The sequence below is a fragment of the Notothenia rossii genome (genome assembly GCF_949606895.1).
Source record: "Notothenia rossii genome assembly, chromosome: 2".
NCBI classification, from domain to species: domain Eukaryota; kingdom Metazoa; phylum Chordata; class Actinopteri; order Perciformes; family Nototheniidae; genus Notothenia; species Notothenia rossii.
The window spans coordinates 41183443-41206304 of record NC_136904.1 but is presented as its reverse complement, the minus strand read 5'-3'; the positions used below and the strand labels follow the sequence as shown (position 1 = coordinate 41206304).

Below are 22862 nucleotides of genomic sequence, written 5' to 3'. Positions count from 1 at the left end.
TGTCCTTTCTGAAAGCCATAAAGATGACATTAGTCATTTCGATAACTTGTGTCCTCAATTACCATGGGATTACTGAAACTACCATGAATTTAAGAAAATGGTAGAAATTAATCTAATCTGAATTTTGAAGCATTCCTTTAGATCCCCTCCCTCTAAATATATCAATAAACATTAGAAAGTGATGCTCCTGACTACTATACAAGTTTAAGAAGATAATATTGGTTTGAAAGAATTCAAAGCTATAAATAAACAGCAACAGGCTCTTTAACCAAGGCACTGTTAGCCTAACATGTAAACTAGTTGTTCACACTAATCCTAATATTATCACTTAAAGACCCTGTGAAGTGTGCACCTGTGCATGATCTGTTATACTAATACGTATAGTAATGACCAAAATTGTCCATTGGAACCCATATCAAAAGATGTTGGAATAGCAACGAATTTGACGAGTTTTGAATTTTCCGGGGAAATCTGCAGTCGACCTTCGCCTTCGTGGGCGTGGCTTGCGATCTACTGCGTGACGTCACGAGATGGAGGCCGCCGCACTGTTTACATTCACCACCGTTCATTTTTTCTCTTTTTCAAAGTCGAATTTCTCAACGTTTTTGAGCTAGTATTTTCCTGGAAAGTGTGTCGGAGTCGACTGGAAGTGATTGCCAATCGAGAAAACCTGACAATGGAGGCGACAGTGAAGAAAGAGGGATGAAAAACACAGGGGAAACGATGCATTGCCGCTGGCTGTAGTAATGTCAAGTCTGCCGAAGTGGCGATGTTTCTGTTCCCAAAAGATGAAGGTGAGCCTGGCTGGTGTCATTGTTTCGTAGATTCTTTGATTGATCATGATAAATAAAGGCCACTGGTCGATTCGAGAGAGAGAGACTGAGAGAGTTACAGGGTTGTTGTTAGCATCTGGTGCTAGCTCGGAGCTAACGGAGATTAGCTGTTTCAACAATAAGGAGAGGGAGAGTGCTCTCCTGTGGGACTGAGAGAGATAACGTCAGCTCAGGGAGGTAAACTGTAGCCTAAGTTATCTCAGTGGGTTTGGTCATCTATGTAAACAAATATTTCCATCTATGTAATATTAGTTGTATAAAATAGGTTAAGAAATCCTTCCAATGTTTTTTGATTATTGAAATATATGTTTCATATGAGTGTTGAGAGCTGTATCCATAAATCTCTTAATGTTGCCCTCAAAGTGCACCAGATTGATCACTTTCCTCATCTATCCTGTCCGAAAAGCTGTCCAAATCAATCATTTCTCTCACACTAGTATCACTTTCCAGAGTCTCCGCCATGTTTACAATCGCAACTGGGTACATCTTGTGACGTCACAGCCACTATCGTCTGCAACTTCCGTTAGGCTCAGACGGCAAAATTAATAATTCATTAATTATGAATTATTAAAAATTATTTTAGCCATGAACAGGCACAATGATATGTAAGGAATGAAACTGCCATTTCATTTTGGTGCAAAAACATGCACTTCACTGGGCCTTTAATATTAGCAAATTCTATTTTATTTTTTAAAACATATTGATGTAAATACATACACATATCGATTTGTTGTATAAATATTGCAAATCAAAACCTTTATTCACTAATAATTACCAAAAGTCGAAGTTCTATCTCCTGTTATCAATGCATTCACATTGCCCGCCATGAACTTCCGGGGAACGATTCTCGCCTGCATGAACCACGTGACGATAACCGTTTTTGGACTTCCGCTGTCGTAACTCTTCTATCTATACGGCGCTGGGTAGATCATTTGTTCATATATAATTTGTAATTCAATAATATTTACTTTATCAATTTGATATTGATCATTCTACAGTATCGTAATTATTTTGTTTCATTTCATTATTAATTTTTTTTTATTGTATTAAATCAAAGTGTCTTTGAAGAGATTTAACCATGAGATGGCGCTTCATTCACAAATACAGAAAGACAAGTTTCATGGACTTTCAGTGCTGCAGTTGTGTTTTGAAGAGCATTTGAACACATATTTGTTATGGTTTTCACAGGCTACTACAGTATAACGAAAAAACATCAATATTTTAGATCAAATAAAGTATATTTAATCTTGTAATTCAATAATATATAGTCTTTATATATTAAATAATCATTATAATAATAATGTAAAAGTTTAAACTTCTTTATTTGTAATGCTCATACTTTTACCTTTACAATCGTTTGCTTTAATATGAAGTATATTTTTTGTAATATTTGTTTTGGTGTTTGCTTCCTCCTGCTCCCTTTCGTACACATACTGTATGATTTATTATTATTATCATTATTGTTAATATGAAGATATTATTAAGATAAGGTAAGATGTTTTATTGATTGAACATTTTTGTTTAGAGTTCTCTGCTGTCCCATGGTAATTGAGAAGGCTCACATGCTGACCATTATTTAAAACAATAGGCGCTTTCACACCATCTACAGTTTGATTTGCATAGAGGGAGCTGTGGCTGAATGGCCGGCGATAATGGCGCATTTATCATTAGCCGCGTTCACACCGCAGCACTTTTCCCACTTTAGTTCCGATAGAGTTCAAAAATTGTCGCGTTCATACCAAAAAGAGCCGAAACTAAAATGAGTTCATCAGAACCTTTTTACCCCCTTTTCAGTTCCTGGTAGAGAGCAGGGACTTCCGTTTGGTAAAAAGGTTCCTATGTCTGATTGGCTGGGCGGATTGCAAACCACGCCCCGTAAAACTCCCAAAACGTTTTGTGAAGCCGCCATTTTATTATCCTTGCATTAGCATGATTAGCATTAGCATTAGCCCAGCGCAGAAACGCAGAGAGACTAATTTATGGCAACACAAAAGAAAACATGGGAGCGGTGGAGATTAGGAGGTGTCGGCGTTCTGGCGATTTACTCGGAAGGCTTCAGTAGAAGCTGCTGGGAGTCCCAGCAGCTGTCAGATGTCTCCTCCCTCTGTGACGCTACTTGGCACCATGCCAGCTCACCTGCTATTTAAGTGGAAGTGACAAATCTGCTGCCTCCTCCTTTGCTTCTCCGTTGTGGCTTCAGCCTGGCGTGGCCGCGTAGATTGTTTGGCGTGGCAGCTCGCGCATCACACTCTCTACCAGACAGGTAAAGCATCTTGCATTCTGTCATTTATTCATGGCCACAAGCAACACCCGGCTTGACACTACTCTGTCTTAGCGCAGCTGACACCCGGTGCTTTTGAGGAGGATTTGCTCCGCCCGAGGCTCCCTGGTCTTGCTGTGTTGCAACTATTGGTGAGTTGCCGTTGTCTGCCGTTGTCTCACCTTCAGCTTAGTTCCTCTGGTGTATTGACTGTTATTCATTTCACAGTGGGATTTGGCCGTGGGATTGTTGAGTCTCTCTCTCCCTTCCCTGTGGGCTCTGTGGCTGCAACTGGCCGCACATGCTGGTATGTATGAATTTCCCAATAGATAACTTTTCATTCAATAAACTTAAGTATTCACAAGTCATTTTAAACCTCTTTCCAGGGGTGCCATAAACATTCTCCCTTCCTGGTGGGCTCTGTGGCAGTGCCTAGCTGTAAAAGTTGGGGCGCCGTAACCACTCTCCCCACCTCTTGTTGTAATATCCTTTACACTGTCTCTGCCTGTGGTGTTCAAACGAACCTGATTGCCTTTTATTAAATTGGATAAACTTTAGTTTGTAGTCATTTCCTGGGGGGGGGACTCCCCCAGGTGGCGAGCACCACACCGCCACACTTAGTTCATGAGAACTAGAGAGTTCTCATGAACTAAGTTCTCATGAACCTTTGTGGGAAAAGTACTGCGGTGTGAATGCGCCTATTGGGTGATCAGAGCTGCCTGCCTGCCGTCAGATTTCATTTAAAAAACATTTTGATTTTAAGATCCTTTGAAGTCTCAACACGAAACAGGGGTCCTCCACAGTTAAAAATGTTTCGGATTTAATTCAATTTCCTGCCGTTCTACAAATATATTAGGAAATATGGTGTTTTATTATTATATTATTATGAATATGGAGAAATACTAGGCAATTTATTATAAACGTTAGTCCTTAACATATATCACCATTCTCTAATTACATGTTTGATACGTTTTTATGAAATAAGAAATGAATAAAATTAAAATCTAATTATCATATCATATATTATAATGTATTGTATTATTAAGTAATATCATACATTAACCCAGGGCCGTTTCTTCCTATAGGCGGACTATGCGGGGGCATAGGGCCCCCGCGGCCACTAGGGGGCCCCCAAGCTGAAATTATTATTACTTTTTTTTTTTCTTCATCCGAAAAACAAAAAAAGTTTAAATCATACACACAAAGATGACCAAAATTAGTAGAAGCGGGAGGGCTTGTGGAAAGTAGCCCTCTCCATTATCCTAATACAGCGGCATTATTGCGTCAAAAACATATAGAAATGAAGGAGTGCAAAGAAATAAAGAAAACAGGTGAAAAAATTAAATAAAAGTTAAGGCAGGAAAACAATAAATGCACATATATACGAAAACTAGATATAGGGTCATTTTCTGCACATGTCAATAGCAGTTTCAACTATCTTTTTTTGGAAATTAAAATACTATATATAAATATATACATAGGTACACATGTACTTGGCAAATGAATAATAATAATATATGCATAATTGCATATAAACATTGTGACTTTTTTTACATTCATACAGATGTAGCGATTCATTTCAGACAGTTTGAAACGCGAGGGCCGTGATTGGTACGTGATGTGCCCTCGCTCAAGGGAAAACCTCCAGCTTGACTTGAGACCGCCCCCGTGATAGATAAATGTAATTATAATGAAGCCAGCTGCAATGGATCATTGATCCACCAGGGGGTGCAGTGGGGTTCCACACTGGAGCTCATGTGAAATAAAGTGAGATACAGTATGCTGGATGTACAGCGGAACTTTTTTAAGATCCATATGTCACGGATATCATACTACTGTGCTAAATAAGAGACATGTAATCATTTACAAAACATCACCATGTTGTTATTTAACAAAATAATTTTGTTATTCGAAAAAAACGAACGGGAGGAAATGCAGCCCGGCTCTCGATTTTTAATCCTAATTTAATCATCTTCACCACGATCATTTATGTTTATGTTCGCCGAATTGACATGAAATCACTGACACATATGAATATACTGTATTCAACTTCATTAAAACGTTATTAACGTGCCTAAACTCAGTAATTCACCAAAAATATGTATATTTTAATGGAGTTTCGTCGGTCGATCAGGATCCCAAAGTGTAGCGGAGGGATCCTCATCTGGATGAAGGGTGTTATTTTCCCCATAAAGAACAAGTCGCTGCAAATTATCCCGCTTTTTACATGGCCACATTCTCAACAAAGTAACGACATGACTCCCAATATTAATTGAAATGCTTTTATGGATTTAGAAAATGTTTTTATTGATTTAAAAAATAGTTGTATGTATTGATTTAAATTCACATGCATCCACTACGAAAAATAGTCCGTTGTTACAGTTTTTTAAACAGTCTGAATGAAACGGCAGCTCTCAGCTGTGTATTTACACAACTAATGGCCCATCAACCACAGCTCTCTCCCCCCGTCCCCCCCTGATCTTTCTTCTCCAGCAGCTAAATTAACAGTAGGTTACTCTGAGTGACCATAGACTGTATGTGACAAGCTTACAGTTAGTGACGTAAAAACACCATAAAAGCTGGTGGGTTGAAAGCAATACGGGAGGTAAAAATAACTACAATAATTGTAACTTATTTATTGTGGCTTTTATGTTTTTAGGTATAACATTTTATGTAATTCAGGCTTATAGTTCACCCTTCTCTAAAAGCCTTCAACAATGACAATATTCATTGTAATTTAATAAATCCTTCCAACACACATTGTAAAAAATAGCCTACTGTAAGTTAAGAAATCATTTCAATATGTACATCTTCTGATGTAACAACAATAACATTATAAATAGTAACATAGCTGAACATGGTATTGCACATTTAGCTTTGAGTGTTACTGACCTGAGATGTTTTTATTACATGAATTAAGGTGACTGAGGCTTTTTAACATACAGGGATGCAAACTCATCAGGTATGAAAAAGGTGACAAGGATCCGAGCCCCCGGCTCCCCCACCCCACGGAATGACAGAGGATTTTAGCAGTCAGAACAACTAAAGCAGCAGTGTTAATAATAACAGAAACGCCAAAGAGTCACATAATAGAAATATATAAAAGCATTTATTTCAAATTGTCGAGCAGTCAGTTTATAATTTTGGCAGCACTGTTGAGCATTTTGAAAATGTATTTTCAGGCCTCTGTGCAAGGCTTAAGTCTTTTTATCTTTATAGCCACATGGTGTAAAGTAACTAAGTTCATAAACTCAACAAGTACTATACTTTGGCACAATTTTGAGATACTTGTACTTTATTTAAGTATTTCAATGTTTTGCTACTTTGTTCTTCTACTCCACTACAGTTCAGAGGTACCTGGTGTACTTTGACTCCACGACATGTATTTAATACCTTTAGTTACTTCACAGATCTGGATTAATTAAGTGAAATATAATCAAGTGTTAAATCAGACTTTAGTTCCACCTGGAGTAAATCCACAAGCTACCCTGCAGTATACAAAGTCATTCAAACTAGCTGCACCTTTAGCAGCTTTGAGAACACTTTCATGATCAATCATTATAAAACATATCATATCTATTATTCTGAAATGGACCAATCTGCACAATGACTACTTTCACTATATTTTGATGATAATACTTTTCTACTTTTACTTGAGGAACATTTTGAATGCAGGACTTTTACTGTAACAGAGTATTCCTACACTCTGGGACTATTACTTTTACTCAAGTACAAGACCTGAGTACTTCTACTTTTACTCTAGTACAAGATCTGTGTGCTTCTACTTTTACTCAAGTACAAGACCTGAGTACTTCTACTTTTACTCAAGTACAATATATATACTTATACCACCTCTGTTTATAGCCTATGAAAAAAACTATTAGAAATAGAAGGCTAAAGCTAACGTTAGCAGATAGTGACAATGTATGCTAGCTAGCTAGCTCAACGATTCCTTAAATAATATTGCCACAGAAAAACTTTTCAGTTCACATCACGCTCTGCCGCTCCGACAGGGAGCTCTGCTCTGAACACCTGAACAGCCCGTTCTAACAGCTGTTCACCAGCGGTCCAGTCTGTGCCACAGTGACTCCGGACGCACAGTTAATATTAACGAACGCACCCGTAGGTAATATAGCTGCTGAAGCTAGACCATCATCTCGGAGCAGCAGAGCCTTATTATACATCCATGAGCAGAGCCGACAGGCAGGAAGACTCGAGCACACAGCTCGTACTTCATTATAATATATAAAAAAAGAACACCATGCGTGTCATGATGGCACATAACAGCTCACGGCCGCAGATTACTCCGGGTCCCAGCCCCCCCCATACCCCAAAAATATTTTTATTGCAGATCTACATGAATCACACAAACGACTTATTTTGGATTCAAAACGGCGAATTTCGCCGAAAGGTGACAAGTTTGCATCACTCAACATAGACAGAGCACAACTGAAACATAACATCTGAAACGATGTAACAACATAATACACTTCTGGGGATGCTTGGGATGTGAGGAGTGAGGGACACGGCTTAGAACGGGCGTGTCGTCTGGCAGGACAGGAGAGTGTGTGCACCAGTCTGCCTTGATCTATGAATTCATGCCGTGACACTCACTGCTGCCAACAGCTGTTTTATAGAAGGAAATTCCTTCACTTCATGAAAGTGTTTTAACCACACACACCTCTACACACACATGACGGGTGTTATTTTCCCCATAAGGAACAAGTCACTGCAAATTATCCCGCTTATTACACGGCCAAATTCTCAACAAAGTAACGACATGACTCCCAATATTAATTGAAATGCTTTTATGGATTTAGAAAATGTATTTTATTGATTTAAAAAATAGTTGTATGTATTGATTTAAATTGACATGCATCCGCTAAGAAAAATTGTCCGTTGTTACAGTTTATTAAACAGTCTGAATGAAACGGCAGCTCTCAGCTGTGTATTTACACAACTAATGGCCCATCAACCACAGCTCTCCCCCCCCCCCCCCCCCCCCTTGATCTTTCTTCTCCAGCAGCTAAATTAACGGTAGGTTACTCTGAGTGACAATCTTACAGTTAGACACAACACTGTCATTGCAAGTGACCCTCAGTTAGTTGACTTTTATGTTCAACTGCTAAATTCGTTACTGATAAAAAAAAGGGCTTCTACTGTACCCAGAGGCGCGGGAAGGTATTTTGAGTGGGGGTGCTGAGGTGCTGGACTCCAGTGAACACTATTACGGGCACTATAGAGCACGCACAAAAAAACTCCCCACACGCAAACACACAGTAAACCCGCGACTGTTACAATGAAGGCTCGATAATCAGCTCACGGCATATAGACAGGGGAAAAGTGCTATTTTTTACGAGTGGGGAGCGGACCTCACCTCCTCTAGGGGGGTCCGGGGGGATGTTCCCCCGGGAAGATTTTTTTTTTATATTGAAGTTAAAAGCATCAATCTGGTGCACTTTGAGAGCAACATTAAGAGATCTATGGATACATCTCTCAACACCCAGATTAAACACAACTGTAAGCAGATGTTCTTTTTCTTTATGGATATTTTACAAATCACTCCCCTTTCAAACTGTATTCTTGTTTTACTGCCATATAGTATTTCATAACTTTCTTCCTTTATTCTCTTATTTTTTTTATAACTATAATGACCATATGAAGGTGTGCCGCGGAAATAATCTTTTGAATAATTTTTGACCAAACCGTTTGAGACCCACTGAGATAACTTAGACTAAAGTTAACTATCTAAACACTCAGAGAGTCCTTTAGCTCACCTGAGCCTCTCAGTCTGAGAGGAGAGCTCTCCTCCAGCTTGTTGTGGAACAAACAGCTCCGTATGTCCGTTAGTGCAGCTAGCTAACCAGATGCTAACAACACGGTCCCTGCTGCTGGCACCGGTCCCTCTCTCTCTACCCCTCTCTCACACACAGTAAATGCGCTATTTCCGCACACACACAGAGCCGCGAGCTTGAATGACACAAGCACACTTTTATTTCCATGCAACTCTCTGATTGGTCTGGTGTCTTGCCTCTGTTGCATTCACTGAACACGGGAAATTACAGTCCTGCCGTCCTTTCTAGTGTCTTGATGAGGTTCACGTAAAGCACGGTTAATGTATTATATTATTGAGGCAGAATTGTCCGGGGCTACAGAAAAAACATTCAGGGCAGGCCAAAATATTATTTTACCAACAATGTGGAATTTATTGGCTACATATTACACAGATTATGCACAGCGGGAGCAGCAATAACCGTCAAATAATAATTCAGACAGGGGAGCTCCGCACCCCCTGCCTGCCGCTAGGGGGTGCTGCAGCGCCCTCAGCACCCCCCTTCCCGCGCCCATGACTGTACCTAATTACCTTAACACTAGAACCGCCAGAGGTTTTTGTATAGGCCTACCTAAACCTGTCAAATCCCGCTATTAGAATGCAATTTTTAACAACATAGGGTGCTACATAACACACTTTAAGGAAAAGTCAGGGACTGGGAGACTTTAATATTTTATTGAAAAAAAGTTACATTGCACACACACAACACACATCACACAAATTGACCCGATTGGCGGTTCTAGTATTAAATAAACTCACTAATTAATGAAACCAGTTCAATACGCATTATTCTTATTCTTATCATTCTTTATGAGCGCAGAAATAGTCTTAAAATCAGATCTGTTTTTTAAATGAAATCTGACGGCAGGCAGTTAGCTCTGATCACCTATGACAAATGCGCCGCACCTAATCGCTGGCCATTCAGCCACAGACACTGTTCGAAATGGGGGGGAGCTAGGAGGAGCTTGGCTCCCCCGAAGAGGGAGGGAGCTCCCCTGAAGGCTGACTTTGAGATAAATAGGGGGAGCCCAAAACAATCGTGCATATTTGTGTCATACAGATTAGAAATGTTGAGTTTCTGTAAATAACAGTTCTTGAAATAAATAATAGTTATTGTTCATCACAGTTTCTGAATATTTGTTTTATATTTGTGAATATGTCTGGGTGTTGCCATCTGTATGTGGCGGCGCTGCATTCTTACTTACGTTGCTATGATTATGGCGGTGATGCCGGCGCGGTATTTGAAATGTTCATATTGACATTTTTTTAACTCTGGCTGTGTAATAAAAAAATATGGCAAAACAAAAACAGCCAAGCGTCACAGCTTTTGGATTCACAAGCAAAGAAGCGAAGGAGTCTAAAAATGACAACGTGAACGGAAAACAACTTTTAGTTGGCCGGCTGTAAGCGGCGTTAGGGTCGAGTTTGATAGCTCCACACCGAGGGAGAGGCCTGCCAATGCGGAGCCTGAAGAGGCTTCAACAACGGCCACATCCGCCGGCATAGTGACACCGTCTGTATTAGTAGAAGAGTGTTTTTATAGCAATTGATCGCATCCGCGCTGCTGCGCCAGTCAACAGAGCGTGCGTGCGACATATTTAGAAGCAGGATGTGCTCTGAAAAATAGGGCTCCCTGAAAGCAAATGGGTAATTCGAAAACTGACAGAGCTCTCTCTATACAAATCAAACTGTAGACGGTGTGAAAGCACCTATTGTTTTAAATAATGGTCGGAATGTGACCTGTGAGCCTTCTGAATTACCGTGGGACAGCACATTCTAAACTAAAATGTTCAATCAATAAAGTAACATCTTATCTTATCTTAATAATATCTTCATATTAATAATAATAATAAATCATACAGTATGTGTCCGAAAGGGAGCAGGAGGAAGTAAACACAAAAATATACCGTATTTTCCGGACTATAAGTCGCTCCTGAGTATAAGTCGCATCAGCCAATAAATGCGTCGTGAAGAGGAAAAAAACGTATATAGGTCGCACCGGACTATAAGTCGTATTTATTCAGATATTTATTTTCAAATCCAAGCCAATAACAGACATTTACGGTAAACTGGAAAGGGAAGTTATTAACTACACAGGTCCGGTATGTTAACGCAACACATACCTTCTACCTGGAGGCTGGCTCTGCGAGTCGGGCTAGGGTGGCATGCTTCTACCCCTTGACGCGCTCCGACGGAGGACTGCTGGGACAGACGGGGCATCTCGGACGCACCCACTGAGCATTCGGCCGCTGGGCTGGTAGGGGTGGACCCTGCGCCGCACCGGACACAAGACGGCGGGCTAACAACAGACGGCTAACAAGCTAACAAGACGGCTAACAACAGATGGCTAACAAGCAGCTAACCCGGAAGAACCGTCCGCTCTCTTCTTCGTTTTTTTCAGTGGTACAGGAGCAGCATATAGTTGTCACAAGCCGAGAGCGCACTCTCACGGCTGTAGACAGTTCTTGTCAAAAAGTATGAATTCGCATTTATTCAGACATTTATTTCACACTTAACAATTTAACACAAACGGTTATTCAGTTAATTTAACACAGAACAGGCTGAATGTCCGGTATGTTACCGGTAATTTAACACAAACAGTTATTCAGTTAATTTAACACAGAACAGGCTGAATGTCCGGTATGTTAACGTAACATATGTACAGTTATTCAGCTACACAATAGCATAAGGAACATCGCTGGGAGGCTGAAAAAAAGAGGCTAAATTAACACGACGAGCCAAGTCTCGGTAAGCAAGTTAACGAAGCTCCCGATCTCATTCCACTTCACTGAATCCATTGAATTCTTCATTCTCGGTGTCGCTGCGGAACAACTCCGCCAACTCCGGAGGAAGACGAAGCACTGTCTCCTCTTCTGCGGGGCTGTCGTCAGACGCAGCATTATTTCCCGTTATCCCAGCCTTTCTGAATCCGGACAGTATGGTTTCGGTTGTCACAGAAGTCCATGCTTTGTCGATCCATCCAAGGACTTGCTGGAAAGTTGCATGGCGCATCCTTCCCGTTGCCGTGAAGCTGTGCTCTCCATCCACCATCCACTCCTCCCACAGGCGACGCAAGACAGCCTTGAAGCTCCGGTTCACGGAGATGTCGAGTGGCTGGAGTACTTTTGTTAAGCCTCCAGGGATGATGACAGGTATGGAGTTGCAAGCTTTTATTTTATCTTTGAACAGTTGCGTTATGTGCGCTCGCATACTGTCCATCACAAGCAGGGCTTTGCGTGTTTTAAAGAAGCCGTCGGGACGCTTAGTGTAGCACTTCGTAAGCCAAACATTCATCATTTCTGTATCCATCCATCCTTTCTCATTCACGGCCACGGCAATTGTGGGGGGGAAGTCGTCTTTTGGCATGGTTTTGCGCTTGAAAATGACCATCGGTGGTAATTTCGATCCGTCTCCACAACATGCAAGCACCACGGTGAAGTGTGATTTCTCATGACCAGTTGTCACTATATTCACACTTTTCTGCCCTTTCTCTGCGACACTTCGGCCCATGGGGATGTCAAACGTGAGGGGGACTTCATCCATGTTTATAATGTGATCCGGTGACACGTTGTGTTCAGTCACCTGCTTTGCAACAAACTCACGGAAACTGTCGATCTTGGCCTGAAAATCTGCTGGCAGTTTCTGACATACAGTTGTCCGTGCTCTGATAGAGAGCCGGTTCCGTTGCATGAAACGGTAACACCAGGACGGCCCGCCTCTGAAGTCGTTTATATTCATGTCTTTGGCAACTGCCAGGGCGTGGAGACGTACATGCACCGTTGACATGCCTCTCCCGGCAGCACGTTGCTCTAAAACCCATCTATATAGTCGTTCCTCCAGCTCTGGCCATCTCGCCCTCAGCCCGCGATTCGCTTTTTTTGTTTTTTTCATGGCGGCAAGAGCAACCTCTGCTTTTCTCCAGTCTCTCACAAGTTTCTCGTTGACTCCAAACTTTCTCTCTGCTGCTCTATTGCCGTTTTCGGATGCATATTTCACAACCTGCAGTTTGTAATCTGCAGCATACGATTTTCTTTTTGGAGGCATTTCGATTTTGTTCAGTCTTTCTTTTCTTTTAATGTTAATGTTATTTTTTTCGGTGGTACAGGGGCAGCATATAGTTGTCACAAGCCTAGAGCGCCCTCTGGTGGCTGTAGACGGTTCATGTCAGTCAGCATGAATTGACATTTAAAACATATATACGTCGCTCCTGACTATAAGTCGCAGGACCAGCCAAACTAGGAAAAAAAGTGCGACTTATAGTCCGGAAAATACGGTACTGCCTATTAAAGCAATTGATTGTAAAGGTTAAAGTATGAGCATAACAAATAAAGAAGTGTAATGTAAACATTTACATTATAATTATGATTATTTAATATATAAAGACTATATATTATTGAATTACAAGATTAGATATACTTTAGTTGATCTAAAATATTGATGTGTTCAAATGCTCTTCAAAACACAACTGAAAGTCCATGAAACTTGTCTTTCTGTATTTGTGAATGAAGCGCCATCTCCTGGTTAAAACCTGAAATTGAAAATCTGGCAACGCCCTCTTGGAAAATAGTGGGAGGGCTTAACATTCCTCTATACTGGTCTTTGGCAGGCCGTAGGCAGGAAGCTGTAAGCTGGAGTCCGAAATTCAGTGCTCCATGTTCACGCTGTGGTTTGGAACTGCTTTTGAATGTTATTTGGCATTTTGTTATGGAAAATGTTGTGCATAATCAGTACTATTTTAAGCTGTACTATCTCAACACATTTTAATAGATTGAGTTTTTTTAAATATGGGAGTTGTGTGTTCATATTTACCAACACCACAGACTATTCGTAATTCTTTTTTTTGGGATGTTATTATTTTTTGTAGATTTGTTGAGTACGTGTTTCCCCATATTTCGGAGCAGTAGTAAAGGTAAGGGAGAAATAGACTGTTATAAAGAGTATATTTTCTTCAAGAATGTTCTTAGTATGATACAAAATACCTATTGTTTTTGACAGTTTAGTCTGTACATAATTTATATGGTGCTTCCAATTGAGTTTTTCGTCAACAAGCAGTTCTAAAAATGTACATGCACCAACTTTTTCTATCTCTGTATTGCAAATCCGTATAATGCAGTAATTTCTACTCTCAGACTTTGTATTGAATAACATGTAATTTGTTTTGGCCACATTAAGGGATAATTTATTAACTGCAAACCAGTTACAAAGTATTTTTAATTCTGCATTCACAAATTTAACAAGATCGCCAAGAATTCAAAGTTCAGGTTCAGCCTCAATATATTTGGGGAGAATTAAAATGAGCCGTCTTTATTTGTAGACAGCCAAGCCCCCTCCTGTGTTCGCAGTGGTGTTTTTATATGTACAAAAGTGGTGGGGCACAAAAAACGTAGATGTCTACAGTATATATAAGCTTCTGCAGTGAGGTTCATGGCTGGTGAGGCACTGGCACTGACTCTTCGTCTTCAGGTTTACAAATATTATATTTTGACCTAAATCAAAATATAATATTAGTTTCAAAAGCTTTTTTTGTCTGATGCTTCGATTAATTTTAAACAGACAGTTCAACAAAAGGATACCCAAAAAATGTAATTTTATCATTTAAATATTGAATTGTTCTCTCTTAGTAAGATCCCATTTTCAATAAAATTGCGGTCTTACCTTGACTTGAAGATGAAGTCCATTTGCCTATCCTTCTGGACAAAAATCTCTATTACTTTTTTGTAAAAGTCCTCCTTATCTTCTTGTAGTTTCAAAAGTCTATCATAAATCTAATCGATAGATTTATGATTAGAAAATTATAAAAGTAGGGTAGACATGTGGATATAATCCTGCTGAACAAAACGTGCATTTAACAGGTACGTTTCCCACAGACCTTATTTTGAGCTATTTTCTAAAATCCCATGGAGAAATATCATTGCTTTTTTGTGGAGGGAAGCCATGCGCAGCTTACTCCCTGGTTTTAGGATGCGTCTCTCTCCTCCTCTTCACACACCAAACTTTTTGCGGCACACGTACTTAAAGCCAATCAGCTCTGAATGATGTGAGATGACGTATGGTGGGGATGGCAGCTCTATGCCCCTTTGGTCATTATTTTTTTGCCACACACATTAAATAGGACAATACTCTGAGCATGCGCAGTGTAGTTTTTATAGTCACCGTTCACTTAGACAGGGAGAGGGAGGGGCATGATCGGGTTTTGTCCCACTTGGCTCTAAACAACTCAATAGGCACACACTGTATACACTAATTAGAAGAACACAGACTAAGACAGCAATGTACAGACGAATCAGATGATTAACCATGATCTTAAAATATATTTTGTTATTTATTTTTTGCATTTTTTTGTAATCATTATTTGTAATACTTTCTGCTGACACTAGGTGGGGCTGTGCCCTGCCCCTAATTAGACCCTCCAGAAAAACGCAATTCTGTGATCGCAGAATTTACCGCATAATCAGCAAAATGGCGCAGATTTTTAAAAGGCCTCATATTTATCAAAAGGCCGCATAATCCCCGCATTTTTCCACACAAAGTTGAGAAGGAAAAAAAGTTAACTCGTCTTGACGTGACGTCATCAGCTCGCGCATCACAGAATGTAAACAAAACGGTATAGAGTGAACGTGTGGAGCTCACACGATAGAGAAAACACCAAGATGAAAAAATCTAATCCATCTCATTTACCGACGAACATTTCTACTAAAGACCGGGCAAAAAGTGGGGGGAAACTATTCTGCACCCCGTGCAACTGTATGCTGGAGCCATAGACTGTATATTGGTTGGAGCATAAGAGAAAATCGACGGTGAGCATCAACCTCCAAAACCCTTTCGAGGGCTACAAGAAACGAAGTGAGTAGCCTACAAGATTGAAGCTGGTCAGATAACGAACGAGTAAATGAAAACAGAATGAGGCGGAGAAGTGTGTGTGTGTGTGTGGGGGGGTGTGTGTGTGTGTGTGAGATTAAAATAGCCCAATTGCTTTTACAATAAATAAACATTGAATGTGTTTAATTGAATAGTAAAGGGGTTTAACGTTAGTGGCAGGTTGTGTGTGAGAGAGAATAAATAAGACAGCCCAAAATTAAAAAAAATTGTTATTCTTTTCCCTCGCAATTTAGCATATTTCGCAACTTTCCGCATATTTCGCAACTTCCCGCAATTTCACCGCATAAAATCACATAAAAACCCTGCATGTTTAATCGCATAATCAAGGATTTTAGCCCGCATAATCAAGGAATTTAGCCCGCATAATCAAGGATTTTTGCCCGCGTTTTCTGGAGTGTCTACCTAATGACCAGTCGCCACTGTGTGTTCGGTGAAGCATTATATGCTTACAAATCCAATGTAGGATATAAACACAACTAAACTGCAATGATAGCAAAGCTGTGGCTTGGGTTTTGGGGGTAATAAAGTCCAAATCATCGTTGGGCTGACAACGACAACGATCACTCATTGGCTGACAGGCAATGAGTGACGTCTGAGGAAGATGAAAAATGTAAATTAAACATTGTTGAGAAAATGCTGCATCTCTTGCATTTATTGACATAGAGGAGCCTTATTGTTTACCTTTTCAAAATCATTTGTCATTTTCAATTGCTTGGTTTTCGTGAAATTAGCCTGTTTTCCTATTAAAGTGTAACAGATTGATGCATCTCCACAGATCATCTTGAAGGCTTCGGAATCCCCCCCATTGTAGTTTAAAAAAACTGTCAAAACTAGGGCCCCCAAACAGCATCTTGCATAGGGCCCCCAAAAAGCTAGAAACGGTCCTGCATTAACCCCATTATAGCAGATGCCACATTGAATGGATGAACACATTTATGCATCAATAATTACAACGGAGTATTTCTAAATACAAGTTGTAAAAATACTTATATGTATTTAATACTAATAACATAATGATTCATTTTACTTTCAGATGATAATACTTTACCTGAGCTTGCGCCTCCCCGCTCTGATAGCTCCACCCCTTCGCTCCAACCCCCCTCCCTCCCCCCACATCTACAGGTGAAAATTACTTTAGACACATCCATCGCAAGAAGTGAAGCAAAAGTCAAGGCCGCAGATTCGTTGATGTATACTGCCACAGAGCAGATTTGTGAAGTTGTAGAGACTGATTTCAGAGGTTGTAATAACCAAATTGCAGTTGTAATTGAAAATATATTAAAAAATATATATATTTTTCTGCAAGTGAACATTTCATCACTAAGTTAACTTTTTTTGTACAAGCTACAAAACTTTTTTTTTTCTTCTGTGACTTAAAATTTGGTTCAGAGATACGCGGATATTTTATACAAGTGTAAATGTATGCACAGAAGCTCAGATTTTTTTTCTGCAAGTGCTCACATCAGGTTTTACACGCTCTCGCATTTTGCACCATATCTACCTTCATAGTTGCTTTTGCTTCTGACCTGGGAGACGACAGAGAGTCATCCCCCCTGTTTCCTCGACTACGGTCTGGGAGCCGATAGGAAAGTTCAACACTTGGATTTCAAGTGTACATGTGTGTTTGGTAGTACGTATGTGCATGTGTGGGACATGCTGGTGTTGAAGGGTTTTTGTCCCCGGACGGCCATAATGGATGGAGAGAGAGACTTCCCAGATGGCAGAGGAAGGGACGACCTACACCATGTCCAACAACAAGAGAAAAACAAGATAGATATGTAGGGAGCTGTGTGTATGTACATGTGTGTGTGGAGGGGGCTACCAGCTTTAAAAAACGCTAGTAGCTTTGTTGTCTTATATATAAACTCTTTGTCTGCTCTTAAACTAAATCACACATTCAAAGTATTCCAACATTATATTGAGACCTCAAATTCAAACCATGTCCACACTTTAAAAATATGCTGGCTTTCCACCAACTTTAATGAAACCCAAGTGTCCCTCCAGTGTGACCCTTAGGGTCTGTTTGAAGACGACATATTCTGCTCATTTTCAGGTTAATTTAGTATGTAGTGTCTCTACTGTGATATGTCTCCATGCTTTAATGTTCAAAAAGCTCTTAATTTTTCTCATACTGCCTGTGCTGCAGCACCTTTTTTCACCCTCTGTCTGAAACCAGAGCCCAGTCTGCTCTGATTGGTTAGTTGGCTGGATCTGTTGCTCACTATATGTTGGAGCTCTCACCAATTTGTGAGTCTTGCATATTAATGTAATTATGTTACCGAAGTAAACAAAGGAGTCCCATGGATGCATTTCAGGCAGGGGGGGATTGTGTGGGAGAGAAACTTCCTCTGGGGGGAATTTTGTGATTTTAGCCTTTGCAGACCATTTACATGCAAAAAAACCTATAGAACACACTGGAGCAGTGGACACCAACCAGTCGGGTGCGGGTAGATCGCGCACCGTTAAAAACGAAAAATAAGTTTTTTTTTAAATAAAGTTTCATCATCCACCACCCCGTTACCAGGTGCCACTTGATTGACGTATCTTTGAAATATTCCTTGTCGCTCCCAAAAATAATAGACTGACTTCAAGTGATGCTGCATATTTTTGAACTCACTGCACTTATGATAGATATGAACTACAACAAAATGAACACATTTTACTGCGATTTAATTGTAATACACGTTTCAAAATGATGCCGAATTAACAACATACTGATACCGGTTAGTAAAAACCATGAATTAATGGTTTGACAAGTCTGCAGACAAGACGGCAGGCGAAAAAACGTTTTAATTCGTGTTTTCTGAATGGAGATCGGATCGATCTGGCTAAACTAACGTTGCATCTGCTCCGTCCACACTCGTAACAACATGATACAGACACAGATACAACAGCGACTGTATTCACAATGACACAGACAGTCTGTGGTTTGTTCATGTTTAACTTTTGTCCCATTTCTGAACAGATATGAGGGGCTGTGAGCTCTGTGTGCTAACAGCTAACGGCTGATGTTTTGGTTTTCTGATTCAACATCAGTGACGGCAGGCTGAGATCCTCACCACTGATTGGCTACCGCGCAAACGCGTCATTCGCATCGCGTCCGGTGTGAACGCACCAATGGTCTACACACCGATAAAGAATGTTGTTAGAATTTTGAATTTCTCAGAATTGTGTTAAAATAACTAGTTGTAATGTTAATGTTAAATGTTGCACTTGCATGAAGCTTCAGTGGATAAGCCTCACAGTTAAAATGTCACTTTTTGTTATCTGCTCACTGCAAGATGTTTTTTTCTTTGTTGTGGTTACTGTCAACAAAATAATTTATTCATTCGTTCAAACAAATGGAAAATAAGCTACATACATTTATATTTAGGATTGCAATGAAGGAATGAATGAAACTTAAAATTATAGGTATGATGTAAATATATACAGTTGCAAGAAAAAGTATGTGCACCCTTTGGAACTACCTGGATTTCTGCATAAATTGGTCATAAAATGTGTTCTGATCTTCATCTAAGTCACAACAATAGACAAACACAGTCTGCTTAAGCTAAAACCACACAAACAATTATATTTTTTTATTGAACACACCATGTAAACATTCACAGTGCAGGGTGGAAAAAGTATGTGAACCCTTGGATTTAATAACTGGTTGACCCTCCTTTGGCAGCAATAACCTCAACCAAACGTTTCCTATAGTTGCATATCAGACCTGCACAACGGTCAGGAGGAATTTTGGACCATTCCTCTTTACAAAACTGTTTCAGTTCAGCCATATTCTTGGGATGCTTGGTGTGAATCGCTCTCTTGAGGTCATGCCACAGCATCTCAATTGGGTTGAGGTCAGGACTCTGACTGGGCCACTCCAGAAGGCGTATTTTCTTCTGTTGAAGCCATTCTGTTGTTGATTTACTTCTGTGCTTTGGGTTGTTGTCCTGTTGCATCACCCATCTTCTGTTGAGCTTCAATTGGTGGACAGATGGCCTTAAGTTCTCCAGCAAAATGTCTTGATAAACTTGAGAATTCATTTTTCCGTCGATGATGGCAATCTGTCCAGGCCCTGAGGCAGCAAAGCAGCCCCAAACCATGATGCTCCCTCCACCATACTTAACAGTTGGGATGAGGTTTTGATGTTGGTGTGCTGTGCCTTTTTTTCTCCACACATAGCGTTGTGTGTTCCTTCCAAACAACTCAACTTTGGTTTCATCTGTCCACAGAAAATTTTACAGATGCTCTTTTGCAAACTGCAAACGTGCAGCAATGTTTTTTCTGGACAGCAGTGGCTTCCTCCATTTTATGACCAACTTATTCAGAAATCCAGGTAATTCCAAAGGGTTCACATACTTTTTCTTGCAACTGTATATTGATCCTTTTTGACATGTTAGTTATGTTGTGTTCTTGGTTTAATCAAATCGGAAGTTGCACCAAAGGATTTGATGTAATACAGATGCAATTAGCCTACATAAAAGGCCTCAAATTGGAAACAGTACATCTCTTGCACGTTGTTTGCACTTTTTCATCCCTAAGTGTCCTGTGTGAATGCGTGAAAGCATTTCAGCCCTGAGTGAGTGCGGCACGATGATTTTCTCTCCTTCAGTAGGATGCCATCTGTCTCTGATATCTCATCCCTATGATTCCAATACTCTGAGACTGCAGGTGGAGATTTTATGTTTTTCTCGGGCCACCCTGCTTGGATCACCTGTCTCAGCACTGAGAGCTGCTCATCTTTGGCTGTAGCGGCTCTAATCTCTGCCATTTTGCGGTCGCTTACTGGAGCGTTGCTGATCACAGTGTGTATTTGGTAGTCCATGCCCTCACTCATGGAGCGGTCGTAACACTCAAGTGGCTTTCTGGACAGAGTGTCTGCAACAGGGATTTGTTTTCCTGGTTTTGTGCTCGATAGTGATGTCATATCTCTAGCTGCAGTATCATGCTTTGCAGACGTGGTGGTGCAGCTGCTAAGGGCGTACGCATGATTGACTCAAGTGCCTTATGATCCGATTCGACGATCACCTATCGTTCGTACAGCTATTGGTGAAACCGCCTACATCCAAAGAGCACTGCGTATAGCTCCTTTTCGATCTGAGCATAGTTCTCCTCAGTTTCAGTCAGTGTCTTTGATGCGTATGCGACTGGTTTCTCTTCCTGGAGCAGGACAGCTCCTGAGCCCTAGATTCCACCGGGTCGGTCTGCGTCGCGTTGCGGCAGGCGTTACGGCTGTGCCGCGGTGTCCGCAAGGATCGCGGCCACTCTAGTCAATGGGTGCTATTCCACCAGACGCGCCGTGTTACGGCTCAGAAGCGTCCCAGAAGCTTCTTGCCGCTGGGCTCCGCTCAAAACAGGATTGAAGTCTATTTTTCGACGCGACGCAGCCGTAAGGTAATGTTGGGCAGGCAGGAAGTGGAACGTTCAGACCATATACAGTATAGCATATATATTTATATATTTATATATATATATATATATATATATATATATATATATATATATATATATATATACACATATATATATATATATATATATATACACATATATATATATATATATATATACACATATATATATATATATATATATATATATATATACACACAAACTAATTTTGCAGACCCTATCCCTCCGTAGTCTTTCAAGTAGGAGGAGGAATGCCAGCGTTCTCCTCCGGTTTACAGGCACTGTGTAGATATATATAGAATAATTATGATGACAAAGTAGCCTGTCCAGGAAATATGCCCAAATCAACAAAAACTGCGAGCCGGCAGGCAAGACGCTCCGCTTCTGAAATGCTTCTGAAACGCGCCCGATAGGGTTTGACGCCGGAGGAGGCCGGACCAAAACCGCGGCGCAGCCATTACGCGACGCAGACGGACCCGGTGGAATCTAGGGGTGAGCCGTGTTTGGAAGCATCGACTTGTAACTTCACATCCTTTGAGTGATCGAAGTAGGTGAGCACGGGGCCAGGCTCCTGTGTTAGGATGTATTTTACTCGTTGGAAGGCTGCATCATGATTTGAGTCCCACACAAACTCACTGTTTTCCTTTAACAGTTTCCGGAGTGGAGCTGTTGCCTCTGACATTCCCGGGGCGAACCTGGAAAGGTAAGTGACAATGCCCAGTATGGTCTCCAACTCTGCCTTGCTCTGTGGGTTAGGCATTTCTTTGATGGCCTTAATCTTGGTCGGGTCAAGGCGGATGCCTTCTCTTGTCAGCTTGTGCCCAAAATAGCTTACCTCAGGCACACAGATTTTGCACTTGTCCTTATTCAGCTTTATGCCTTTTTCTCTGGTTCTCTCCAGCATGGCACGCAGGCTGGCATTGTGCTCCTCTTTGGTGCGGCCGTAGACTATGATGTCATCTACGATGGCGGCAACGCCTGGAAGCCCCTCATAGGCCTCATCCACTCTCCTCTGGAACTCATCCTGAGCAGATATGATTCCAAAAGGCAGTCTCTTCAAACGGTATCCTGTGCCCACCATAATCTGAGAGTTTGCTTGATGGGGGGCCTAGTATTACACTTTCGCTAATCCTCACTGTTTGGGTAGTTGCAGTCTTAGCAATTTTAGCTCTGTTACTGGTTGAAACTCTCACTGTCTCCTTGGATTTTTTCATGAAATTTATAGCACGCAAATATGGGATTTGCTTTCGGAGTTACATAAGCTTCAAAACCGTCATAGTACGTTTTTAGTACCTTACTTTGGTCTTCTGTGAGAGTCCATGTGTCAAAGCAACACACTCTCACTCCATAATCTTCCAGGAGCGACGCTTGGTCAGGGTCCCGTGGCGTGCAGTTGTGACGCTCCTACTGTAGGCTCCTTCAGCTTCATAAAGGGACGCAAATAGCTTTCAACTGATTGCAATGTATTCCCATCTGCGGCGGGTTTTGACGCTCATGGAAGCACGGCATTCGTTTGTGTCGGCTGCCCTTAAAGGCAATGTGAGCGTCCATTCCCATTGGATAATGGAAAATTGTACACCCGGAAGTAAGTATTCCCCTTACTGTCGATTGATTTTACAGTGATATCTGCACTACTCATCGACTAAAAAACACCAGATTA

At 40.8% G+C, this 22862-nt stretch overlaps 1 protein-coding gene across 4 annotated transcripts; it reads left to right on the top strand.

Moving 5' to 3' along the window:
• The first annotated feature begins 299 nt into the window (after nucleotides 1–299).
• Nucleotides 300–22603, top strand: LOC307029485 (uncharacterized protein). Of its 4 annotated transcripts, XM_079665559.1 has the most exons (5): nucleotides 300–794; nucleotides 3174–3245; nucleotides 3322–3400; nucleotides 21855–21905; nucleotides 22104–22603. In XM_079665559.1, exons 1-5 carry the CDS (start codon nucleotides 747–749, stop codon nucleotides 22154–22156), a joined length of 303 nt encoding a protein of 100 aa, XP_079521685.1. In that variant the 5' UTR covers nucleotides 300–746; the 3' UTR covers nucleotides 22157–22603. The 4 variants fall into 4 exon arrangements, 1 of the variants encoding a protein (XP_079521685.1); XR_013805343.1 differs by lacking the exon at nucleotides 300–794 and adding an exon at nucleotides 3028–3096 and having other exon boundaries at nucleotides 21855–22603; XR_013805342.1 differs by lacking the exon at nucleotides 3174–3245 and having other exon boundaries at nucleotides 21855–22603.
• Nucleotides 22604–22862: the final 259 nt, after the last annotated feature.

Bases quoted from the DNA above. Each gene is read 5' to 3' on its own strand.
- LOC307029485 (XM_079665559.1), top strand. From the start codon at position 747: ATGTCAAGTCTGCCGAAGTGGCGATGTTTCTGTTCCCAAAAGATGAAG. The intron at 795-3,173 runs GTGAGCCTGGCT...GTCTTAGCGCAG, and splicing joins TCTGTTCCCAAAAGATGAAG to CTGACACCCGGTGCTTTTGA. The intron at 3,246-3,321 runs GTGAGTTGCCGT...TTCATTTCACAG, and splicing joins TTGCTGTGTTGCAACTATTG to TGGGATTTGGCCGTGGGATT.